Below are 18,158 nucleotides of genomic sequence, written 5' to 3'. Positions count from 1 at the left end.
TAAATGTATTTCAAAGCTGAATCATATTTCAGCAGAGAGCTAAAGCACGAAAGAATATGAGTAGCGGATACCAACATAAAATATTAAACCATCCAAGAATGGGTGTAGGTGTGTGTTTATCCACATGGGCAAGTCAGAGGCTGTGAGCAAGGCAAGGGTTTGGCAATATATCAGTGGAGCCATGAGCACAGATATCTGTAGCAGTCTGTGTGTGTGTGCTGTGATGGCAGGTGGGGGTTGGCATGGTTTCTTGCAGTGTGGAGCTGGGCGTTTCTGCACAGCCGCGTGAAACACTGTGGGACCATGACGGGTATCTTTAGTCTGGTGGGGTTGTCAAAGGGAGATATGAGCTCTACCTGGATAAATAAGTATAAATAGTTTTCTTTCTGATATGTGACCAGATTATTTTCCAGTTGATTTCCAGCCAAGGTCCCAAGTGGACCACAGATCAAAAAAAGATAAGGGTCAGTTAAAAGGTTGAGCTCATTCGGCGTTGCCATAGTAACTGACCTCCAGCATCCCTGGGAGGACGGCACCCAGCTCCCCAGGTGACATTTCTGCTGCCACACCATCAATCCGCTGCCTTTCACCACCGGGCTGCCTAATCGCTGGGGCGCCGTGCCGCAGACAGCTCTGTGCTGCTAGTCCATGCTGTGGCGGAGAGCGGGGTCCCCTCACCCTTCAGCCTCCCCATCAGCCGGGGGGGCTTGGCTGTGTCCTACGGGATTAATTACAAAGCTGTAATGGAGCGATGTGGTCCAAATGGTTTGTATAGCAGGTCAGGGGCTTAGGCAGCAACAGCGGTGAAGAAATGTCATCTGTACAGCAGACGTCGTCTTTGTCCAATGTGACCATCTGCAAATTTGCCATCCCCTTGGAGCAGTTGCATCATGTTCCCAGACCTTGGTTTTACCTCCATGGTTGGATTGCTTTTAATGAAAACCAGTGGTGAAGTGGTGCCAGCCAGGCGAGGGGTTGAAGTGGTTCTCTGCAGGCTTTGTTTTGGAGGCGGGTGCCCATCACTGTCATCCTACCCTGCTCCAAGCCCCTGACGCCTTCACAGCCACATGGAAAAAATTACTGGAGAAGCTCCTGCTTTTCTTATGTTATAAATTTTTCCCTTTGCGTACTTACTTACTGGGAAATGAATTGCATAAACAGAATGGTTCCATGCAGTTTTCATTTTATTTCCCTGTGTTCATTCCAATTTCTATTTATTTCTATTACAATCAAAGCACACGGCCCATTTAATTTCACAAAATTTATGATCTAATGGACAGGAGAAAGTTCTCTGTAATACGCTATGTTAATGCTTTGTTACACTGAATTACAGAATTTTGAAGTTCATTAAAAGTGCAGTTAACTCATGGAAGTGTATATCTAAGTAGAGGAAAGATATTCCTCTTTATTGCCTTAATTTGCTGCAGTGGAGCAGAAATTCACTGGTCTGGGAAGCTATAGTACAGGATGTACGTGTTGTTGTCAGGAGTGAGCATCAGATTGTCTTACACGATCTCTCAAATTAGGACTATTGCAGTTACTCTATAAGGGAAAATTTTGCTTATTATATCAAGTTGAAGAGATAAGTTTTAACTAACAGTAAAGACAATGCCGTCTTGATTTTTATTGTTCAAATCTTATATTTGTTCTTGGTGTGGTAACATGACAGTACACTACAGTATTAATGTGTACCTTTATATTGCCATTAATATAGTTATAATTGGAAATGCAGCTGATACAGTACATGATAGGTTTAATACAGCATTATTAATTATACTGCATCCTCGCCAGGAGGCTGCTAGTGTCGGTTCTCTTAGAGGCCTAGAGACTCATTGTAATATGTGTTAAATGCACATTACTACAGCAGAAATAGCTTTATGGAGAAGCATATTCCTACTCTAAAATGGACAGTCTTAAGTGCTACTAAGCACCCTATCAACGGATTTAAAACTATCCTGCAAAAGCATCTGAACTTGGGAACAATGAGCACTGTGCTTTGCCTCTGCCGTTCAGCTGGGTCTGCACAACCCGCTAATCCTCGCTAACAGGCAGTAAATTATGTACCTCCAAATTTATACAAATGCCTGCCTTTGACATCAGTGGGCACCACCCAGGTTTCACCTTCAGGATTCAGATAATCAGCGCTCATTCCTACCGGCTTCCCTCAAGACCAGTATGGAAATAAGTATGTGTCTGCCAGGGATCAAATGCTTTTGGAGACAAAAGTAGGTACTGAAAACATTACAGGATACTATCATCTCCCCATGATACTTTTACACAAAGCGCTCTGTTCCTCTTTTGGCCTGACATAGTTTCAGCCTGACAGAATCCAGCAGGCCTGCTTGTTTTAAACAAGAGCACAACCTATTATTTTTTTTTGAGAAATTAAGTGTAAAATTAATGCTTATTATTTAGAGCTTGGGAGGAAAAAAAAGGCAAGAAACCCAAGATTCTCATTTGCTGTGCATTGCTTGTTTTGTCCTGTAATCAATTGATCCCCACATAGATACACTTATGGAGAAATGGGAGAAGATCTAGCACAGCAAGCTGTAAAAATCTGCATTTTGTTTTACAAATGAGAGGGGCTGCATAATTCACTTGAGTTGTGAAGGTCTCTCATAGGTGCTTGTCATGTTTAAAAAAAAGGGGCCAGGGGGTATAAAAACGAGGGAAATGATTATATGTTTTGTGTTGCTAAAGCCCAGTGCCACACGTCTGACTGGAGTGTTGGTGTCACGCCATACTGTCAAAAAGCCTCCTTGCATGCACCTATATGATCTTACAGAATTCAAGGAAGTTATTCTCCAAAGGTGACTGAGTATCCCTATACATGCGCTGTGTTTCTGTGTAAAATAATATGCTGTAAAATGCCATGGAGGAGAGAGTGATTATAGCAGCAATTCTATCTATATCTTTGGGCATTTTCATATTTTGAATACACATGCATGAAAAGAGAAACATTTGTCATGCTAACCATGGTACTTTTTTCCCCCTTTTTTCTTCCTGGATGGTTTTATAGACACAAGAAATACATAATGGACTCCTGTGGGAGTGGAATAAAAACCCCCACCGGTGAGGAGAAGGCCTTATAATTCAGAAGTGGATTTGCAAATCAAAAGGTCTTGCCTCGAGTGGGATAAATTTCCAGATCTGCAGGAACCCATTATGTTTTATTATTTTTCATTTGAGTTTTAGTTTGTTTGTTATGGGTTTAACTATTTAAAATACTGCAGGGATCAGCCAAGAAAATACACAGTCTCTGTTACCTAATTAAACATACTAAGCTTGTAAGAATATACTTCAATTGGTTCAGTTGAAATGCTGAGCTTTGTTGGTGTTGTGGTTTTTTGGGGGGTGTTTTTTTTTTGTTTGGGGTTTTTCTTGTTTGGGGTGGTTTGGTTTTTTTTTTAATTTTACTGAAATTATAGGTATTTAGGCTGCAAAAAGAGCAGCCTAAATCTGATCAGTAGTATATGTCTCTCTGTATTTATGAACACGTGCTCACACAGGACCACAGGCTGTACATGAATCACTGTTTTCCAAATACCCAGTATGTGGAGGACAGAAAATTAATGTCAAACATGATTTCCCTGATTTACTTGTAGAAGGAATTCATTCCATTCCCCCAGTACCTGCTTTGTACTTTCGAGGTTTATTGCAGCGTTTGGTCACTGTACACAGCTGTATGGCTGGGCATGCTTAGGGTGCTCAGCACAAGGCACATATCCTTTCCCCATCTTTCCTCCCCTCCAGAGCAAATTGCAAAGATCACACAAAGCCAAAACTTACCAGGCCAGGATCTGATGGGAGAAGCCAGCCTTATGCTGCAACAAGGGGACAGGATCAGATTTTGAAGCTTATCCAGTAGAAAGGGCAATGTGCCCATCTGTGATGCCTGCCCCAGCAGAGAATTGCAAATATTGTTGCATCCTAGAAATATCCTAGTCCCTGGTTATGGCTGCCCAGAGAATTCGAGGAGCTGCTGCTGTGGAGCCACCAGACCTTTCATCTTTCTGTTCCTGACTCTTTCCTCCCTTTACTTTTCTCTTTTTACCTCCTTCCCAACCCGCCTGTCTACATCTACCCATCCCCACCGCAGCTCCGGTGCCAGCAGTCACTGTCAGCACCCTGCTCTCACCCTGCATGCCACCATAGAGCACCCATTGCTACACAGGTTTCCAGAGAGCACCCAGCCTCGAGGTGTCACCAGCACCAGTACCAGCACGTGCTGCTGCACAAGACACTGCCCGAGGATCTTTTAATTTAAATTGTAATTTTTCACACTGTTCTGGAGGGCCCTTCAAGCCCTGTGTGCTCTGGGAATTACCTCTACCTGCAAGTGTGCCAAGGTGCAACCGTGCAAGAGCCACCACGTGCCCAGGCACAGGCTGTGCCCCGCATCCTGCACGTAGAGCCCCACCATATGCTTGCCCTAGCATCTGACTCCCTGCCTTGTAAGAGAGCTTTGGGATCCTGAAAGTACCAAAGGCCTTGTACAGAACAATAATTTCCCTCTGTTTAGCCCCTTTAAAGAAATAAATTGCTAATTTAAAGCAATTGTTAAGTAAACACCATACCTTCTGAAGACTTGCATTATTCACATGATCCAAATGCATTTGGCAAGAGATTAGTTCGTGGTATAATGTAGTCATTTCTCATCTATCTTTGAACTAAAAATTGAATTTGGTGGTATGAAGATATAAAAATAAAGCTGAGTGTACATCAAAAGGCAATTGCTTTAGTTTTTAAAATATGTTTTCATGAGAAGTTCATGTGCTGACACAGTGAAGGAAAGGCACATTTTCAGGAAGTATTTATAGAAACCATCCACAAATGTTTTAAACTTTATATGTTTTCTGATTTATATAAACTGTACATTGTGTTGTCTAAATTTCTACAGCTCTCTCCCTTCAAGAAAACAAAAGATTGTTTAATTTTATGTGTGAAAATTGCTTTAATGTGGCTTCATTATCTCAAAAAAAGACTCAGCTGCACCCAGAACCACAAACTTCAGTAAATAGAAAAACTTAGCATCTTACAGAAGTGGTACGCTTGAAACAATAGTAATAATAATTGTTATTTCCCTAGGAGTTAGCTAGAACATAGGGGCATTTAAAACAGGCCCTGTGTATTCAATGCTTAAGATATATGGCGTGGAAATTACACTTTCAAATGATATTTAATTACCTTCAGTGATCTCTCTTCACCTTGGAAAAGCCAAGAGATAGAGAATTAAGGCTGACACTCTGCTCTGGGTTCCTGCTATTCTCCGATACTTTCTTCCTCTACCGTATGTTTGCAGTGTAGTCTGCATTTCAGCCCATTTTCAGTGTTGCTGGTGGAATCCACACTGTTAAACCCATTTTAAGTGCTGTTTGGCTATTTAATAATCTATCCCCAGAGCAGGGATGCTCTCCCTTTGTGGTAGGCTGCGAGGTGGAGCGATGCAATGTGGTCAGGAGCCCGGGAGCAGGCGCCTGGGCTCCTGGCAGGTTGATCGTGGCACCGCTTCCATTGCTGCTGAAAATTGGTGCCCCTACATGTGCCGGGGCCATACATCTGCATGCCCCACGTCAGCAGCAAAGCCTGCTTCTCTGGTGAGGCCGAGGCCACGGCAGCGTCTGTGGGTCCGTGAAGTCGTGTGCGCCGGCACAGGTGTTTCCCGCTGACTGCTGCTGCTGCATCCCCGACACTAATCTGCTGTGTCACTAACAAGTTGTATCATTTGAACCTTGCAGAGGAAGGCATCAATCATGAGTGCAAGCTGTGTAACCAGATGTTTGACTCTCCGGCAAAGCTCCTGTGTCACCTGATTGAGCACAGCTTTGAGGGGATGGGAGGCACATTCAAATGCCCTGTTTGCTTCACAGGTAAGACAGGGAGGCTAAGACAAGCCTCAGTGTGCATGGCTAGATCCAGAAATGACACTCAGGGGATTTGTAAAATACCGTATTCTTTTCCTTGGGAAAAAGAAATACTGTGCTTGGAAATGTTAGAAGTGGTGTCTGTCTGAAACTGGGGCTTGCTCTGAAGAGCAGCGCTGTGGTGTCTGACACTGAGCAGCACTGCCACATGTGGCAGGTTCTGCATCGCCCCCCACAATTCAAACCCTTTTAAATTATACCTTGTTGCACTTGAAGGTGCAGTGTGTTTCCAAGTGCAAGACTTGCACGGTATGGACCTTCTTTTCCAAGCTCATATTTCCCTTAGCAAGGACCCTGTAAAGGCTAGGTAGTTCATGGTCCATTCATGGTGGTGAGGCTCACTTGAGTAAAGGTTTGATAAGATCAAATTGTACAACTGTGTAGTTCTGCCAGCTGCTCTCTCGGCCCAGTTTTCTCATGGTGGCACACAATTTAAGAATCTGCTTGTTCTGTGAGCTTGGAGTTAATTCATCCTTTCCTGAAACGTGCTCTAAAACAACTCTTTGGTAGCATGTGTTTAATTCCAGTGAAGAAGCTATTTTCAGATGCTGATGATCATTCATATAAAATGAGACAAAAATTAAAGCAGATAATTTTTAACCAGCTAAAGCATGTGGTTCAATATGTTTCACTTCAAATTTCACTTGATAAAGTCAGAATAATAAGTCGGTTCAAAATCATAATGGATATGCTGTGATATTTGTGATGTTAAATCAGAATCTTCTTTTTTTACATATAGTGAATGGACAACCCATTTAAAAGGTCTAAGAACTGTGACAAGCCTGCCCTTTCAGATTCACATGCCTGCCAGAAATGCTGTTCTGGGCCACGTGTCTTCCAGACCCCAGCCATCAAGGCTTCTCCTGGCCCAGTTGTCCTGCATTAAAAATGCATCCGATGCACCTGCCGCGGGCCCAGGGCTCCCTGCAGGAGTGGTGACGTCCTCTCTTTGGTCTCATGACTGAGTTCTTCCAGTTACCCGTGGACAGCGTTAGCTTTATGTGAAATATCAAAAATCCATGCAGCATATAGAGTCTGTTAGAAGTAAGCTGACTGCCAGTCTGGAGACTCTAAATTGCCTACTTGTAAGGAAATTCTGCTGAACAGAGTGTATCAGCACTTCTCTGGCAGATATCCTTGGACTTCTCAGAGTCTTTGCAGTTGTAAAATTGCAGTTCAAGATGAGGTGCATTATATGAAGCAGTCTTAACTAATCGTACTATGTTGTGTCAGTTTTTGTACAGGCAAACAAACTGCAGCAGCACATCTTTGCAGTCCACGGGCAGGAAGATAAAATTTATGACTGTTCCCAGTGCCCGCAGAAGTTCTTCTTTCAAACAGAGCTTCAGGTATGTTTACAACAGGAGTAAAAGCAAAGCTAAAGCCGCTGATTTCTCTGTGCAGCCGTCACCTTTGTGCAGCATTTAGAAAAGGTGTATACCCTTGGTATGGTCTGTTCTGCCCCTAAACAGTCTCTCAGCCTCTTTTTGTCTCCCTGGGTGCTATCAGGAGAAAGGGGTCTCTGAGCATGGCTGGAATGAATAAATAAGACAGATATCATGATTCTTTATGAGTATTTTTCTTGACAGCAGTGTTGCTACATCTTGACATGTCTACGTCAAACACCTTGTAAATAATTTCTTTTTCTCTATTAATAATTTAGAGACTTATTAACATACAAAGACTAAGCAAATGGTAGCTACCCCGTCTCCTTCCTCACTGTTATGTCAGAAGTAAAAGAATTTTCCCTACTGAAGTATGAGAGCAAAGCATGGGTGCAGCTCAACATGATGCTTAATTAGAGGCTGCACCAAGGCACAAGCACATTAATAAGCTGTAGGTTCTGCAAACCAGGCATTGCATACCAGTTTCTCTTGCAGCGCTGGGGCCATGGCAGTTTGAGCATCCACAAACCCATCCCCAGGTGCAGCAAGCCTTTTGGAGGGATTGGCCCTTGACCTGGGCATGCTGCTGCAGCGCTATCAGGGCCCCAGGGACTACCTTGGAGCCATGCTGTGAGGCTGGAGTTTAAATTACAAGGATACCTTTGGTGCTAAAGCCAGGTAGATGCTGAAACCTCCATGGTGTTTGTGCCTGGTACCTCATGGGGAATGGACTGCTGGAGCTTGCCCGTCTAAAGAGAGCTCATGGGGAGGTGCCCACCTGGACATCCTTCTTAGGCATATCTTACCTGTGCAGCACGGCCACCAAAATACTGCTACCATCCCCTGGCAAATGCAGTCTCTTTCTGAAATGGTACTGTGTGCCTCATTGAAATCTATTAGCTTTATAAACCATGATTTACTTAAACTTTGGAGGGTTTTTATTTATCTTGCTGAATTCCCAAGCTGCTGCCTCTTGTGTCATGCTGTCATGCTGTGGAAGGATGGCTGATCTTTTTACTTTGTTGGTTTTATAATTTTTTTTGTCTCCCAGGGGAATCTCTTTTTTCCCTTGTTCTAGCAACCAGATTTGCATAAGTGTACAAAAGTTTTAACTATACCTAGTTAATATTTTAATAAAGTCAGCAGATTTTGGGTTTGTGTTCTCTCACTAGGAATGTTTTATGAAGGCAACAGTGGCTTGCAAAGCCATCTCTGATTTTTCCTGTAATTTTTCCTTTGAAATGGTGTTTGGTCAAAAAGCCAGCACAATTAAAATGGGCACACTGGCTTCCTAGGTCACTGCATTAACCTTTAAAATCAGATGATCAAATAAAGAGAACCATGTTAAATTATAGTCTTTACAGTGCCCGTTTTTTGCAGTTAACAGTTTTAATTACATAGTGTTTCAATTCTGAAGTGTTGTGCATTGCAAAATTGCTGCAAATAGCAGCTTTAATCAGATAAATTATGATTGTAATCTTCCAGTTTTTATGCAGGATTTGTGTGCACTTAAGATTTTTGTGCTCATAATAATTACACGAGTAGTTTTGAATGGTGTTGGCTGAATGAAAATTCAATTCTTAGCTGCACAGTTTTAGTCTTTATTTTAGCGGTGACTCAGAAATTCATGTTTACTTGATGCCAGGGATTTTACTAATCCAAATACCTGAGCCAAGAAGGACGCAAAATATGGATGTAAAGCAGTTAGAAATGCTCAGGACTTTTGAGCCAGTTTGCCTTGGCAAAATTCTCTCATCAGTTTCTGATATGTAAGCTGACTGCTCTAAACTACTCAGCTGTTGATTATACTTTTGTTTAGTAATGAAGATTTAGTATTATTTTAATGAACCAGTTTGTCAGCTGCTAGTTAGGGTTAAATCTGCGTAAACGTTTCAGTCTCTTAACTGTGCAATTGTTCTTACGTGGGCAAATCACCATCCAGCAAGGAGTTGTGCTTGATGAATTTGACTTTTCCGTTCTGATCTTGCTTTCCCACTGGTGTAAAATAACTAGTATCAGCATCTGAACTTGAGCTTTGTTTTACTTCTTTGTATTTTAAATGAAACCACTGAAAAAACTAAAAAAACCCAACCCCCCCCCCAACATTCAACTATTTCAAGAAGCATTTCAGAATGGGATGCTTACAGAAAAGCAAGAAAAACAAGGAAGGTGAGGAAAATGAGAGGCAGCACTGGGCAAAGGCAACTTTTAGAGAAATTGTGGAGTGGCATGAATTAGCCCCGCTGATTTGTGAACATTTCTTTAACAGGGTAAACCCCAAGTAGTAAGCCCAGGAGTGTGTGCCATGTGATGAGAAACATTGGCCCTCTAAATGTGCTTCTTGTGGTTGGTGCAAATACTGCTTCAGCAGTGTAACGCTCTGGAGGCAATCAAACCCTCTTTCCCTTCTGAACTAGTAGTTGTATTTTAATGTAGGTTTATGCTTTGACGTTTACACCATCTAATGGAGCCATAAAACTGAGGCTTAAGAAAGCTCTGAGGAATTGAGCTCATTTTGCAAATGGTGGAAATTCTGGTGTGAATCTGGAGTGGTGAGTCAGTGAGGTTACATGATGCTATTGCCAGAAGAAAACAGTGTTAAGTGCTTACATTATCTCTTTGGAAATAACAAAAGAAAACATGGTAAGGTTAAGTATGAAACACAAAGGAAACAGTATGTGTGATAACCCCACGTACCCTTAGGGCAGAAGAGGAAAGGCTGACAGCTACACATTTTTCACATCCTCAGTTTGTAAGATTGACAGCTATGAATATGATGAAAATCTGGAAAAAAAATACATTTATAGCTAATGTTTAGAACACCAAGGCTATGGTATTTCATTTCCCCTACTGAAGCATGCTTACTGATAGAAGTGTAGAGGTGGAGGTTTGGGGGTTTCCTAACGTGTAGGGCAGAAGGAGCGCTTTCAAACAGAGCTCCATCTCTAGCACCCATGTCAGGAGCTGCCGGCCACCGCCAGCGTGCCTGCTTCTCATAGGCAGCTGGAGCCAGAGCGGCACACGGGGCACTCGGATGTGGGAGATGAGCTAGCTCTTTGACAACTCGAATTTTGTTCTTTACTATTTAAAAAGTAGCAGGGAGCCCTGCCAACACCATAGATGGGTCAGAAATTATGAAACATAATGGGTGCTGAGAGTTATATTTGCGGTGTAATTCACAGCAGGGAAAGATACCTCCTCAGTTGCTTGCATCGAGAATTACATTAAGCAAATTGTGACTGAGCAGTGGTTTTCAGAGGAAACATGGGGATTTTCATATGTAGGCTTTTGCCACACTGCTTTTTCCAAGGACCCATCACATAACCAATGAAGTATTTGCATTTAAAGGATTAATTCCTGCTGTTTGCTTGTGTACTGTTAATCATACCGTTCCCTCCTAAATGATTACAATTGATGAAAACTAAGGCAAGGGATATAATAAACAATGCGCAAATAATCCAGGTACCAAGGGAGCAGGGTACCTGCCAGGTCTTTCCTAGCACAGGTGTTCAGGTGTTTTATTGCCTGCTATGAATAAAGGGCTTTCTTTTCTGTTCAGATTTGGAGATATGTCAAACCACTAAATTAAGGGAGCTTCACTGGAGGAATTTGCTGTCATTTTAAGTGCCCAGTTTCTTTAAATGTACCCATATCAAAAGGAGAGTGGCTACTATGGCTCATTGGCTAACACTGTGGTCTGTCTCCCTCCTCATTTTATTTTATGTGAAAAGCTGGCAATTTTCATATATCCATAAACAGGCATGAGCTGCTGCACAGAAATTGCACTCATTATATTAATAATGATTTACCACGAAATGTCCTCCAGGGGCTTGATTTGGTCCGCCTCAAAGTCCTTGGGATTCTTTCTGCTGATTACAGCAGATCAAGCCCTAAGCAGGTTTTCTTTTTTTAAGTCTGCTTTTAGCGTCAGCTCGATGTTAGATGTGACTCTTGTAGAGGAGAGGAGAGGCATCCTGCCCAGGCGAGGGGCACTGCAGCAAGCCACCACATTGTCTGATGTCCCCAGTGGGGAACGTTAGGATCCTGCTCTGTGCCCGTGGTGGTTTCCCTGGGAGTGGCGCAATAAGGAGCGACATCTCCAGCTGCTCATGACAGTGGAGTACACCAGGCAGCGATCTGGGTACAACAGTGTCCCTTGAAGCATGTGGGGAGAATGAGAGGCTCTTGGTTTGTATGTGACTCACCTGCACCCAGGTGAGTCTACAGGGCTACACCTAAGGGCTCAGTTTACCACCAATGGTCAGAGCACTGGAGAGAGACTTAAGCAATTTCAGGTCTGTACCCAGCTGTTAAAAATCTTTTAGTGGTTAATGTCTCCAGCTCCTACTTGAAACATGGACTTTACCTACTCCCTGGGGGTATAAAAAAGCTTACTTAAATACGAGTAAAATTTTTCTTCCAAACAGCCCTATGTGCTTGCGACACTGAAATGTCTCAGTGCTTCTGGGCTCCAGTGTCCATAGTCAGTGAGAGAAAAGCAAATCTATGGTATTTTGATGAAGTTGCAGAAAATATTTTTCCCTGGAGGAGTGTGTGGATGGCAGGACAAATGGGACCTGAAATGTGGCTCTATCTCAAGGCAGTACTTCCACTTAATGTAACTTTTGCTGCATTTCAGAACTTGTGTGTGACTTAGATGTTAAACACCAGGAGCTTCTTGCTGAAAACAAGCTCTTTCTAGGTTTCACCTACAAAATCATGTAGAATTCATTTCCTGCAAGTAAAATCCTTTTTTTTTCTTTTAAGTGGAATCTTTGCGTTTTGGTTGTTTATAGGCTTGTCAGAGTCTGTTATCAATCCTTCCTTTTTCTTTTTTCTTTCTTTTTTTTTCTCTAAAATCCTGAAAACAACCTAGTCAGTTATCCTAGCAGATTTGGCTAGCATTTCTTAAAAAATGTTGCTATGGTGCTTGGAGTATTGTTAAATTTTAATTATTAGTAGTTACAAAGCTAATAAATTACAAGAATACCAAATCTATTCCAGCCATATTGCTGGATTTCATTCAGATGCAGTCAGATAATTATAACTAACAATAATTAAAAATTAAAAGTGCTGTAGGCACATACCCATCATGTTGAGTCTGTCTGCCTGAATGTTCTTTATGGACTGCAAAACCACAAGTTTTATCTCTGATCTGTTGTCACAGTAGGGAAGAGTTTTACTTATTAGGTCTCCAGTTTTCAATACATATGTTTAAATTCAGAGGAGGAGGAATATCTGGCCGTTTAAAAATTTGGGGTTAGGAAGAAGCTTTCATAAGGACCAAAGCTGAGACATGTTATTGTAGACTACGTGGGGCTGTCGCTGGGCTCTGCATTGCTGCAGTTGAGGTTTGGTGTGGGTGGTGCTGGAGGTTTCCCGGCCTGACATCCACAGAGGTTAATGCTCTATGTAAGGGGAAGGGCTGTTCATGCTCATGCACCTCTGTGTGATTTGTCAGCACCTTTTTCCACAGCACAGAATGAGGAGGTGTTTCCATTGCCTCGGGCTGGGGATGCTGTTGGAACAGCCATGTAATACAGACCTCATGACCTCTCTGTGTGGCCACTTCTGCTGAAACACAACATGGTGCAGAAAGCTTGAATTGCCCTGTGTTTGACACAGTGACAAGATGTAGCATTTTTTCATTTGGACAGATGATTCTGATCAATATATTGTTACATCTTTATCATCCCTGAGGTCTCTTCAGTGAGACGCAGAAAGATCTCTCAAGTCTGCAAAGAGTCACCTGAGATGAAGCTTTGCACTGGAAGCTTTGTCCTATAACAAAAACCCCTCCTTCATTTCTTACACCATTAACGCTGTTCTGTGGCTGGCACTGGCTAGCAAAGTATTCACAACTTCACATTAACATGTGTAGAAAACCCAGCAACAATGCAGGGCGGGAGAAAAAAAGAAGGGAGCCAGGTGAAAGGCATCATTTCAGTCATTAATGCACTTAAGCGCACCCAAGTGTCAACATGTGTGATCAAGTGTAAGGAGGCATGTCGTTCCAATGTGACAGCGCTGGCACACAGAAGGGGCTTCCTACAGCAGAGATGGCACTTGGATCCGGTGCTTAGGCTGCCCAGCTAAACCCGTCGTTGCCTGTCTTCTATGCCCTAGGGCAAGGGTCCAACCAACTTTTGCATAGGCACCGTGCCATCCCAACAGATGGGCAGGAGGGTAAGCCGCCAAGACACAATGTATATGCATCAATTGTGTTTATTGACAGCACAATTCCTGGCTGGAAATGTCTGAATGTCTATTTGTTTGAGATAAGATGCCTTTAGTTAATAGATAGTGGAAATGCAGCCTAGGTTTGAACTAATTGCTTTATATACATTACAAAACAATGAAGACACACAAATGTAAGATGTGCTGGTTATGGGGAGCTCAGTTAAAGATCTGTCACAACACAGAGTCCCTCCTAAAATTGACTCAAAGTGCCTCTGAGTACTGGAGGCCAAATTTTGCAGGAGCTGGACATAACTGTAGAAATCATTGATGCACCATATAATGCTTATGCAAGGAGCCAGCCTTTTACATTTGCAGGTTTTCCTTTGCGCACAGATGTCTAAGCTCACCTCACCTCTCAGTGGTAATGGAAACCATTTTCACTTGCATGGGTAAATGCGGGTGACACGTTAATCCAAACCAAAGCTAGACCAGTTTGTGCATCTCACTGAAGAGATTTGTTTTCCATGTGACAGAAAGAAAGAAAAATCATATAACATGCTTTTATTTTTGACAATATTGTTGCCCACCAAAAAGAGTAATTTATGGAAGCATCCCAGGAGTTTATGTGCACAGATTATAGGTTGTTCCCTTCTCCTACTTGTTAGCTTCATTTAATTAACACTTGCTAGTGCTCTTGAAAGATGTGCTTTAAAGACTGTCTGAATATACGATTTGGTATTCATAAAGATCCACGCATACTCTACATAAATAAATAAAGCAGGAATGTTTTACTTCCCGATTCATTAATGCATTCCCATCTTCTTGAAAGCAGAGAGCATGGGCTGTGTTAAACACCCGTCCTTGACCAAAAGAAGGAAGCGCAGGAGAAGAAATGAGAAATGGATTTTCTTTCGAAAAGACCAGATTGCACTTTCTGGTCTGGCAATAACAATTACTAATGACATTTAGAGAGAAATTAAGGATGAGAAATGCAAGTTGGCATTTCAGCAGTGCCAGTCAGTAACATTGCATCAGAGCTCACAGGAGAGATGAGAAAAAGTTTAGGGATGGAAAATTAATTTTGTTATGTCAACAGTTAACAAATACCTTTTCTTCATTCCTTACTACACTATCATAAATTACCACTGTGATAGTATTTAGCAGCTCGTCAGGTGAGTGAAATAACACTTTGAAATCCTTATTTCTGGAGTCAAATGCCACATGTTGGTGTTTTGCTGAACAATGAATGGTAGAAAGAGGTTCAAACTGACCAGGGAGGGAGAATATGAGCTCTTGAATATGTGGTAGCAAGAATATTGTGTGGCTTCTGTCTGCAGATCTCTGTGGTTTTTATAACTGTGAATGAATTAAGCTCACCAGCACTTTTTCTGAGGTTGTTTTTTCCTACTTTACAAATTTGGAAAGGCAGAGGTTGCAGGAAAATTTTGGAGGAGCCAGTTGTAAAGCCCTGGAAGTCTCAGAGCTTTTATTCAGAAGTCATTCATATGTTCACAAGGTGAAATTCCTGTCTCCAGAGGAAGGTGGTATGAAGCCCCATTTCCCACTGCTCTGGATAGAGCCACAGAGCAACAGGGCTGTAAGCTGTAGGTCTGTGAGCGTGGCCATCGGCACAGCTGGCTGTGCAGGGACAGCAGATCCAGGTACCACTGCTTGGCCCTACCGGGCTTGGTAGCACATGTCTTTCTAAGCAGAACATTGTCCTTGAATTAGAAACAGAACATTTGTGTAATATGTAGGCAACTAAAATAAAATAATAAAAAAAAAAGTGTAGTTTTCTCTCCAGAAAGTCTTGTTACATTTTTTTCTTGCTGGTGGGAAGACATCTCTAATACAGCCACTTTCATTTTCTTCTGCTGTAGTAGCTGCTGTGGAACGTAGTTTGGGGTCTGAGCACAGATTAGCTCTGATTCCTCCTGTGAGTGTCGCTAGCATCCAAAGGAACTGACTTCATTTTTCAAAGGAAGAGGGATGCTGCACTCGAAAGGGCAGAGCATAAGCATTATTTAAGGAAAATAGTGGAGCTTAATCAGCCTCTGTTTTAAAAAGCTCATTGAGGGTAGTGTACAGCATTCTTGTAAAAGTTCAGTCTCTTCAGTTGCTCGCCGCTAGAGCAGAATGGGGATGCTTGTCCAGACATAACAGTATATGCCTGAGTGTTTTCACAAGAAATGTCTAGATCATTAAATATAATAGGTCTCAGCTGCAGTTTTGATCACTGAGGCATGCACACAATTCATCACTGCAAATTAGGTACGTCTCTGTAACTTATCTTTCTGCAATTTGCTGGCACTTTAGAAAGCTGAAACTTATGTTGCATGTGCTGCAGAAGCTATTTCAGATAAAATATTCTGTGCTGATTGTTGGAAAACAAGGATTCACTAATAACAAAAACATGGAGCAGTGTATGTTTCTGCTCCTGCATCTTGCAGAACCAGCAATAGTACCAGCAGAGATCCCTAGCCACATTCATTATTTATATATTTCAGTGAATTTCTTGTCTGCACTAAAAGAGAGATAAGCTTCAACATCAGACTGTTTGTGCCAAATTCTATACTACAGCCCACTCAGGAAACCTGAGGCAGCCGTGGTTCTCAATCATTACACAGCCCATTGATCTGATTGGAGTTTTGTCCCCTCTGCCTTGCTGAAACGTTGCTTGATCTTTAAAAGCTTAGTTTGACCTTTGGAAAGAAAAGTCATTTGCTATTTCAATTAATTTTTCTTTTTTTTTTTTTTTTTTTTTTTTTTTTTTGAGAGAACCCAAACCTGCTTAAATGGAAATTGGCATTCAAAAGCAGCACAGTTATTGAAAAGCATTTACTTTATTACCAGAAGAGAACAGGCACTAGTGGGCTTGAAAATTACATTCCAGTGAATTCATCAGTTTCAGTCACTAGTTAGTCTGTGAAAAGATGGATATATTTGTAACAGTTAACATGACTTTATACCCTGGATTTTTACATTTGCCTTAAGAGCACTGCTATCTTAGTTGCTGACTAAAGAGGTTTGGAGATGTATTTTATTTGTTTTATTTTTCTGAAAGAGGATATGGTTGTTTCTGATTGCAGAGGTTTCTTACATCATAGAAAGAGCCTGTTTTCAGAAATGTGAATGATATATAGGTACTGTGTAAGGAAAATGTTGTAAAAGAAACCCCCAGTACAGCTGCTGCAGAAAAAATAAACATCTCAGCCTATACCTAGATAAACCCCCATGGACTGAGAAAATCATTTCTAATAACCAGATATTTTTAACTCTGTGTTTGAAGATAGTAATCACAGTCATCTGAATTTGCATCTAGGGTCTGCCACAGTCTAATTGCTTGTCTCTTCCCCCCTCCCTTGAAATTTAAGGCTACTGGCTAACAGAGCAATGCATTAAGCACTCCATCTTCAAAATAGAAAGAAATACTGCCCAAGCCTATACCACGTGGCATCTTTAGGTTTCGGGGATTTCGTTTAAATCTGAAATTTATGTCCAGGAGAAATAAATTATTAGATTGTAAAAGCAGCTGGGGAGGGAGTAAGTATAGTCTCTTTTGTCCTCTATATCGTTTCCCCAGGAAGATAATAAATGTGTGGCAAGCGTCTTGTGTTTCCTCAGTCATACAAACGTTGTGTGTGTGTTGTATTTCAGACATGAAGCCTAAAATCCAGACAGGAAATCCTCCAGTGATACTGTACTGCTGTTGCCTACTGCTGTGGTGTTGGTGGAGCCCCCATCACTTTTACCATTAGAAAGAAATTGAAAAATAGTTTCATGAAGAAATTTAGATGGCATTGGGTGTATCTCTTATTTGCTGAGTAAACGATTCAGTGTGTAATCCTAGGGTTTCTCTCTTCAGCTGGTGAAAAGCAGCAGAAGCAGTGGATCCAGCCCTGGCTGCTGGAGTGAACTGAGGATAGGGGTCCTGCCCTGTGGCTTGGCCCCAAGGGCTGGTTTTCTCAGGGTGATTTTAAAGAGCATGAGAGAGACTCCTGCCTTCCCTGTTCTCATTGCTCTGCGAGGTCAGATACATGGAGCAGGCATAATGAGTATTAGGAAAAAGTAGAGCCTTATAAGAACAAAAGGAGAAGGAATAGTTAGAAAGTCAGTTGGTAACTTGCCTTTCTGGACTGGGCTTGTGTATAGAGCTGTCATTGCCTGCACCTCTGTGCTCTTTTGTTTGGAAGGTTGTCAGTATTTTCAGCCTAACCTACTTCCAGGGACCCAAAATCAGCCCTGGAACAGCCTTGCTGCTCGCTCTTTCTGAAGTTGCTTTCAGAGAAGTGTATTTAATCATATACTAATGTTTGTGTAATTAATACTCTACTTTAGCATCATATTTTGAGAGTAGTTTTATACCTCCCTTTGACCAGAGGGGAAAGGAGAAGGGTAAAATAATTTAGAATACAGCTTGTTTCCAGATTGTGCCTCTTCTGTGGTTTCTGCTTACGTTAGATGAAAATGGGGTGGGAATGTTTGATGCATGGGCTGGGTGTGCATGTGCAGTCACCCGACCTGTGCAGTAACTGCTAATGGACCCATTGCTAATGCTTTCTTCTTTCTTCACATTTCATGTCAATAGAGTAACTTACAAGATACTAAACTGTGTATCTTTAATGAGGTGAAGGGGCTTTGTCAGAAAGATCTAGATGATAGAGATAAG

General features: G+C 41.9%; 1 protein-coding gene across 5 annotated transcripts in view; it reads left to right on the top strand.

The window, feature by feature from the left end:
• The window catches only part of ZNF423 (zinc finger protein 423), a 234,053-nt gene that overhangs the window by 205,320 nt on the left and 10,575 nt on the right, over positions 1–18,158 (top strand). For 2 of the 5 annotated variants that reach the window (XM_030512116.1, XM_030512114.1), the window contains 2 exons: positions 5,739–5,870; positions 7,158–7,273. The exons of 1 other annotated variant lie outside the window; for it this stretch is intronic. In XM_030512116.1, coding sequence (XP_030367976.1) covers positions 5,739–5,870; positions 7,158–7,273 — 248 coding nt within the window. Of the gene's footprint in view, positions 1–5,738; positions 5,871–6,663; positions 7,274–18,158 lie in introns of all 5 variants that reach the window. 2 more of the 5 variants (XR_003995063.1, XM_030512115.1) reach the window with 2 other exon arrangements.

The sequence above is a fragment of the Strigops habroptila genome, chromosome Z (genome assembly GCF_004027225.2).
Source record: "Strigops habroptila isolate Jane chromosome Z, bStrHab1.2.pri, whole genome shotgun sequence".
NCBI classification, from domain to species: domain Eukaryota; kingdom Metazoa; phylum Chordata; class Aves; order Psittaciformes; family Psittacidae; genus Strigops; species Strigops habroptila.
The sequence above is the reverse complement of the archived record's forward strand: the minus strand, read 5'-3'. Positions and strand labels throughout refer to the sequence as shown.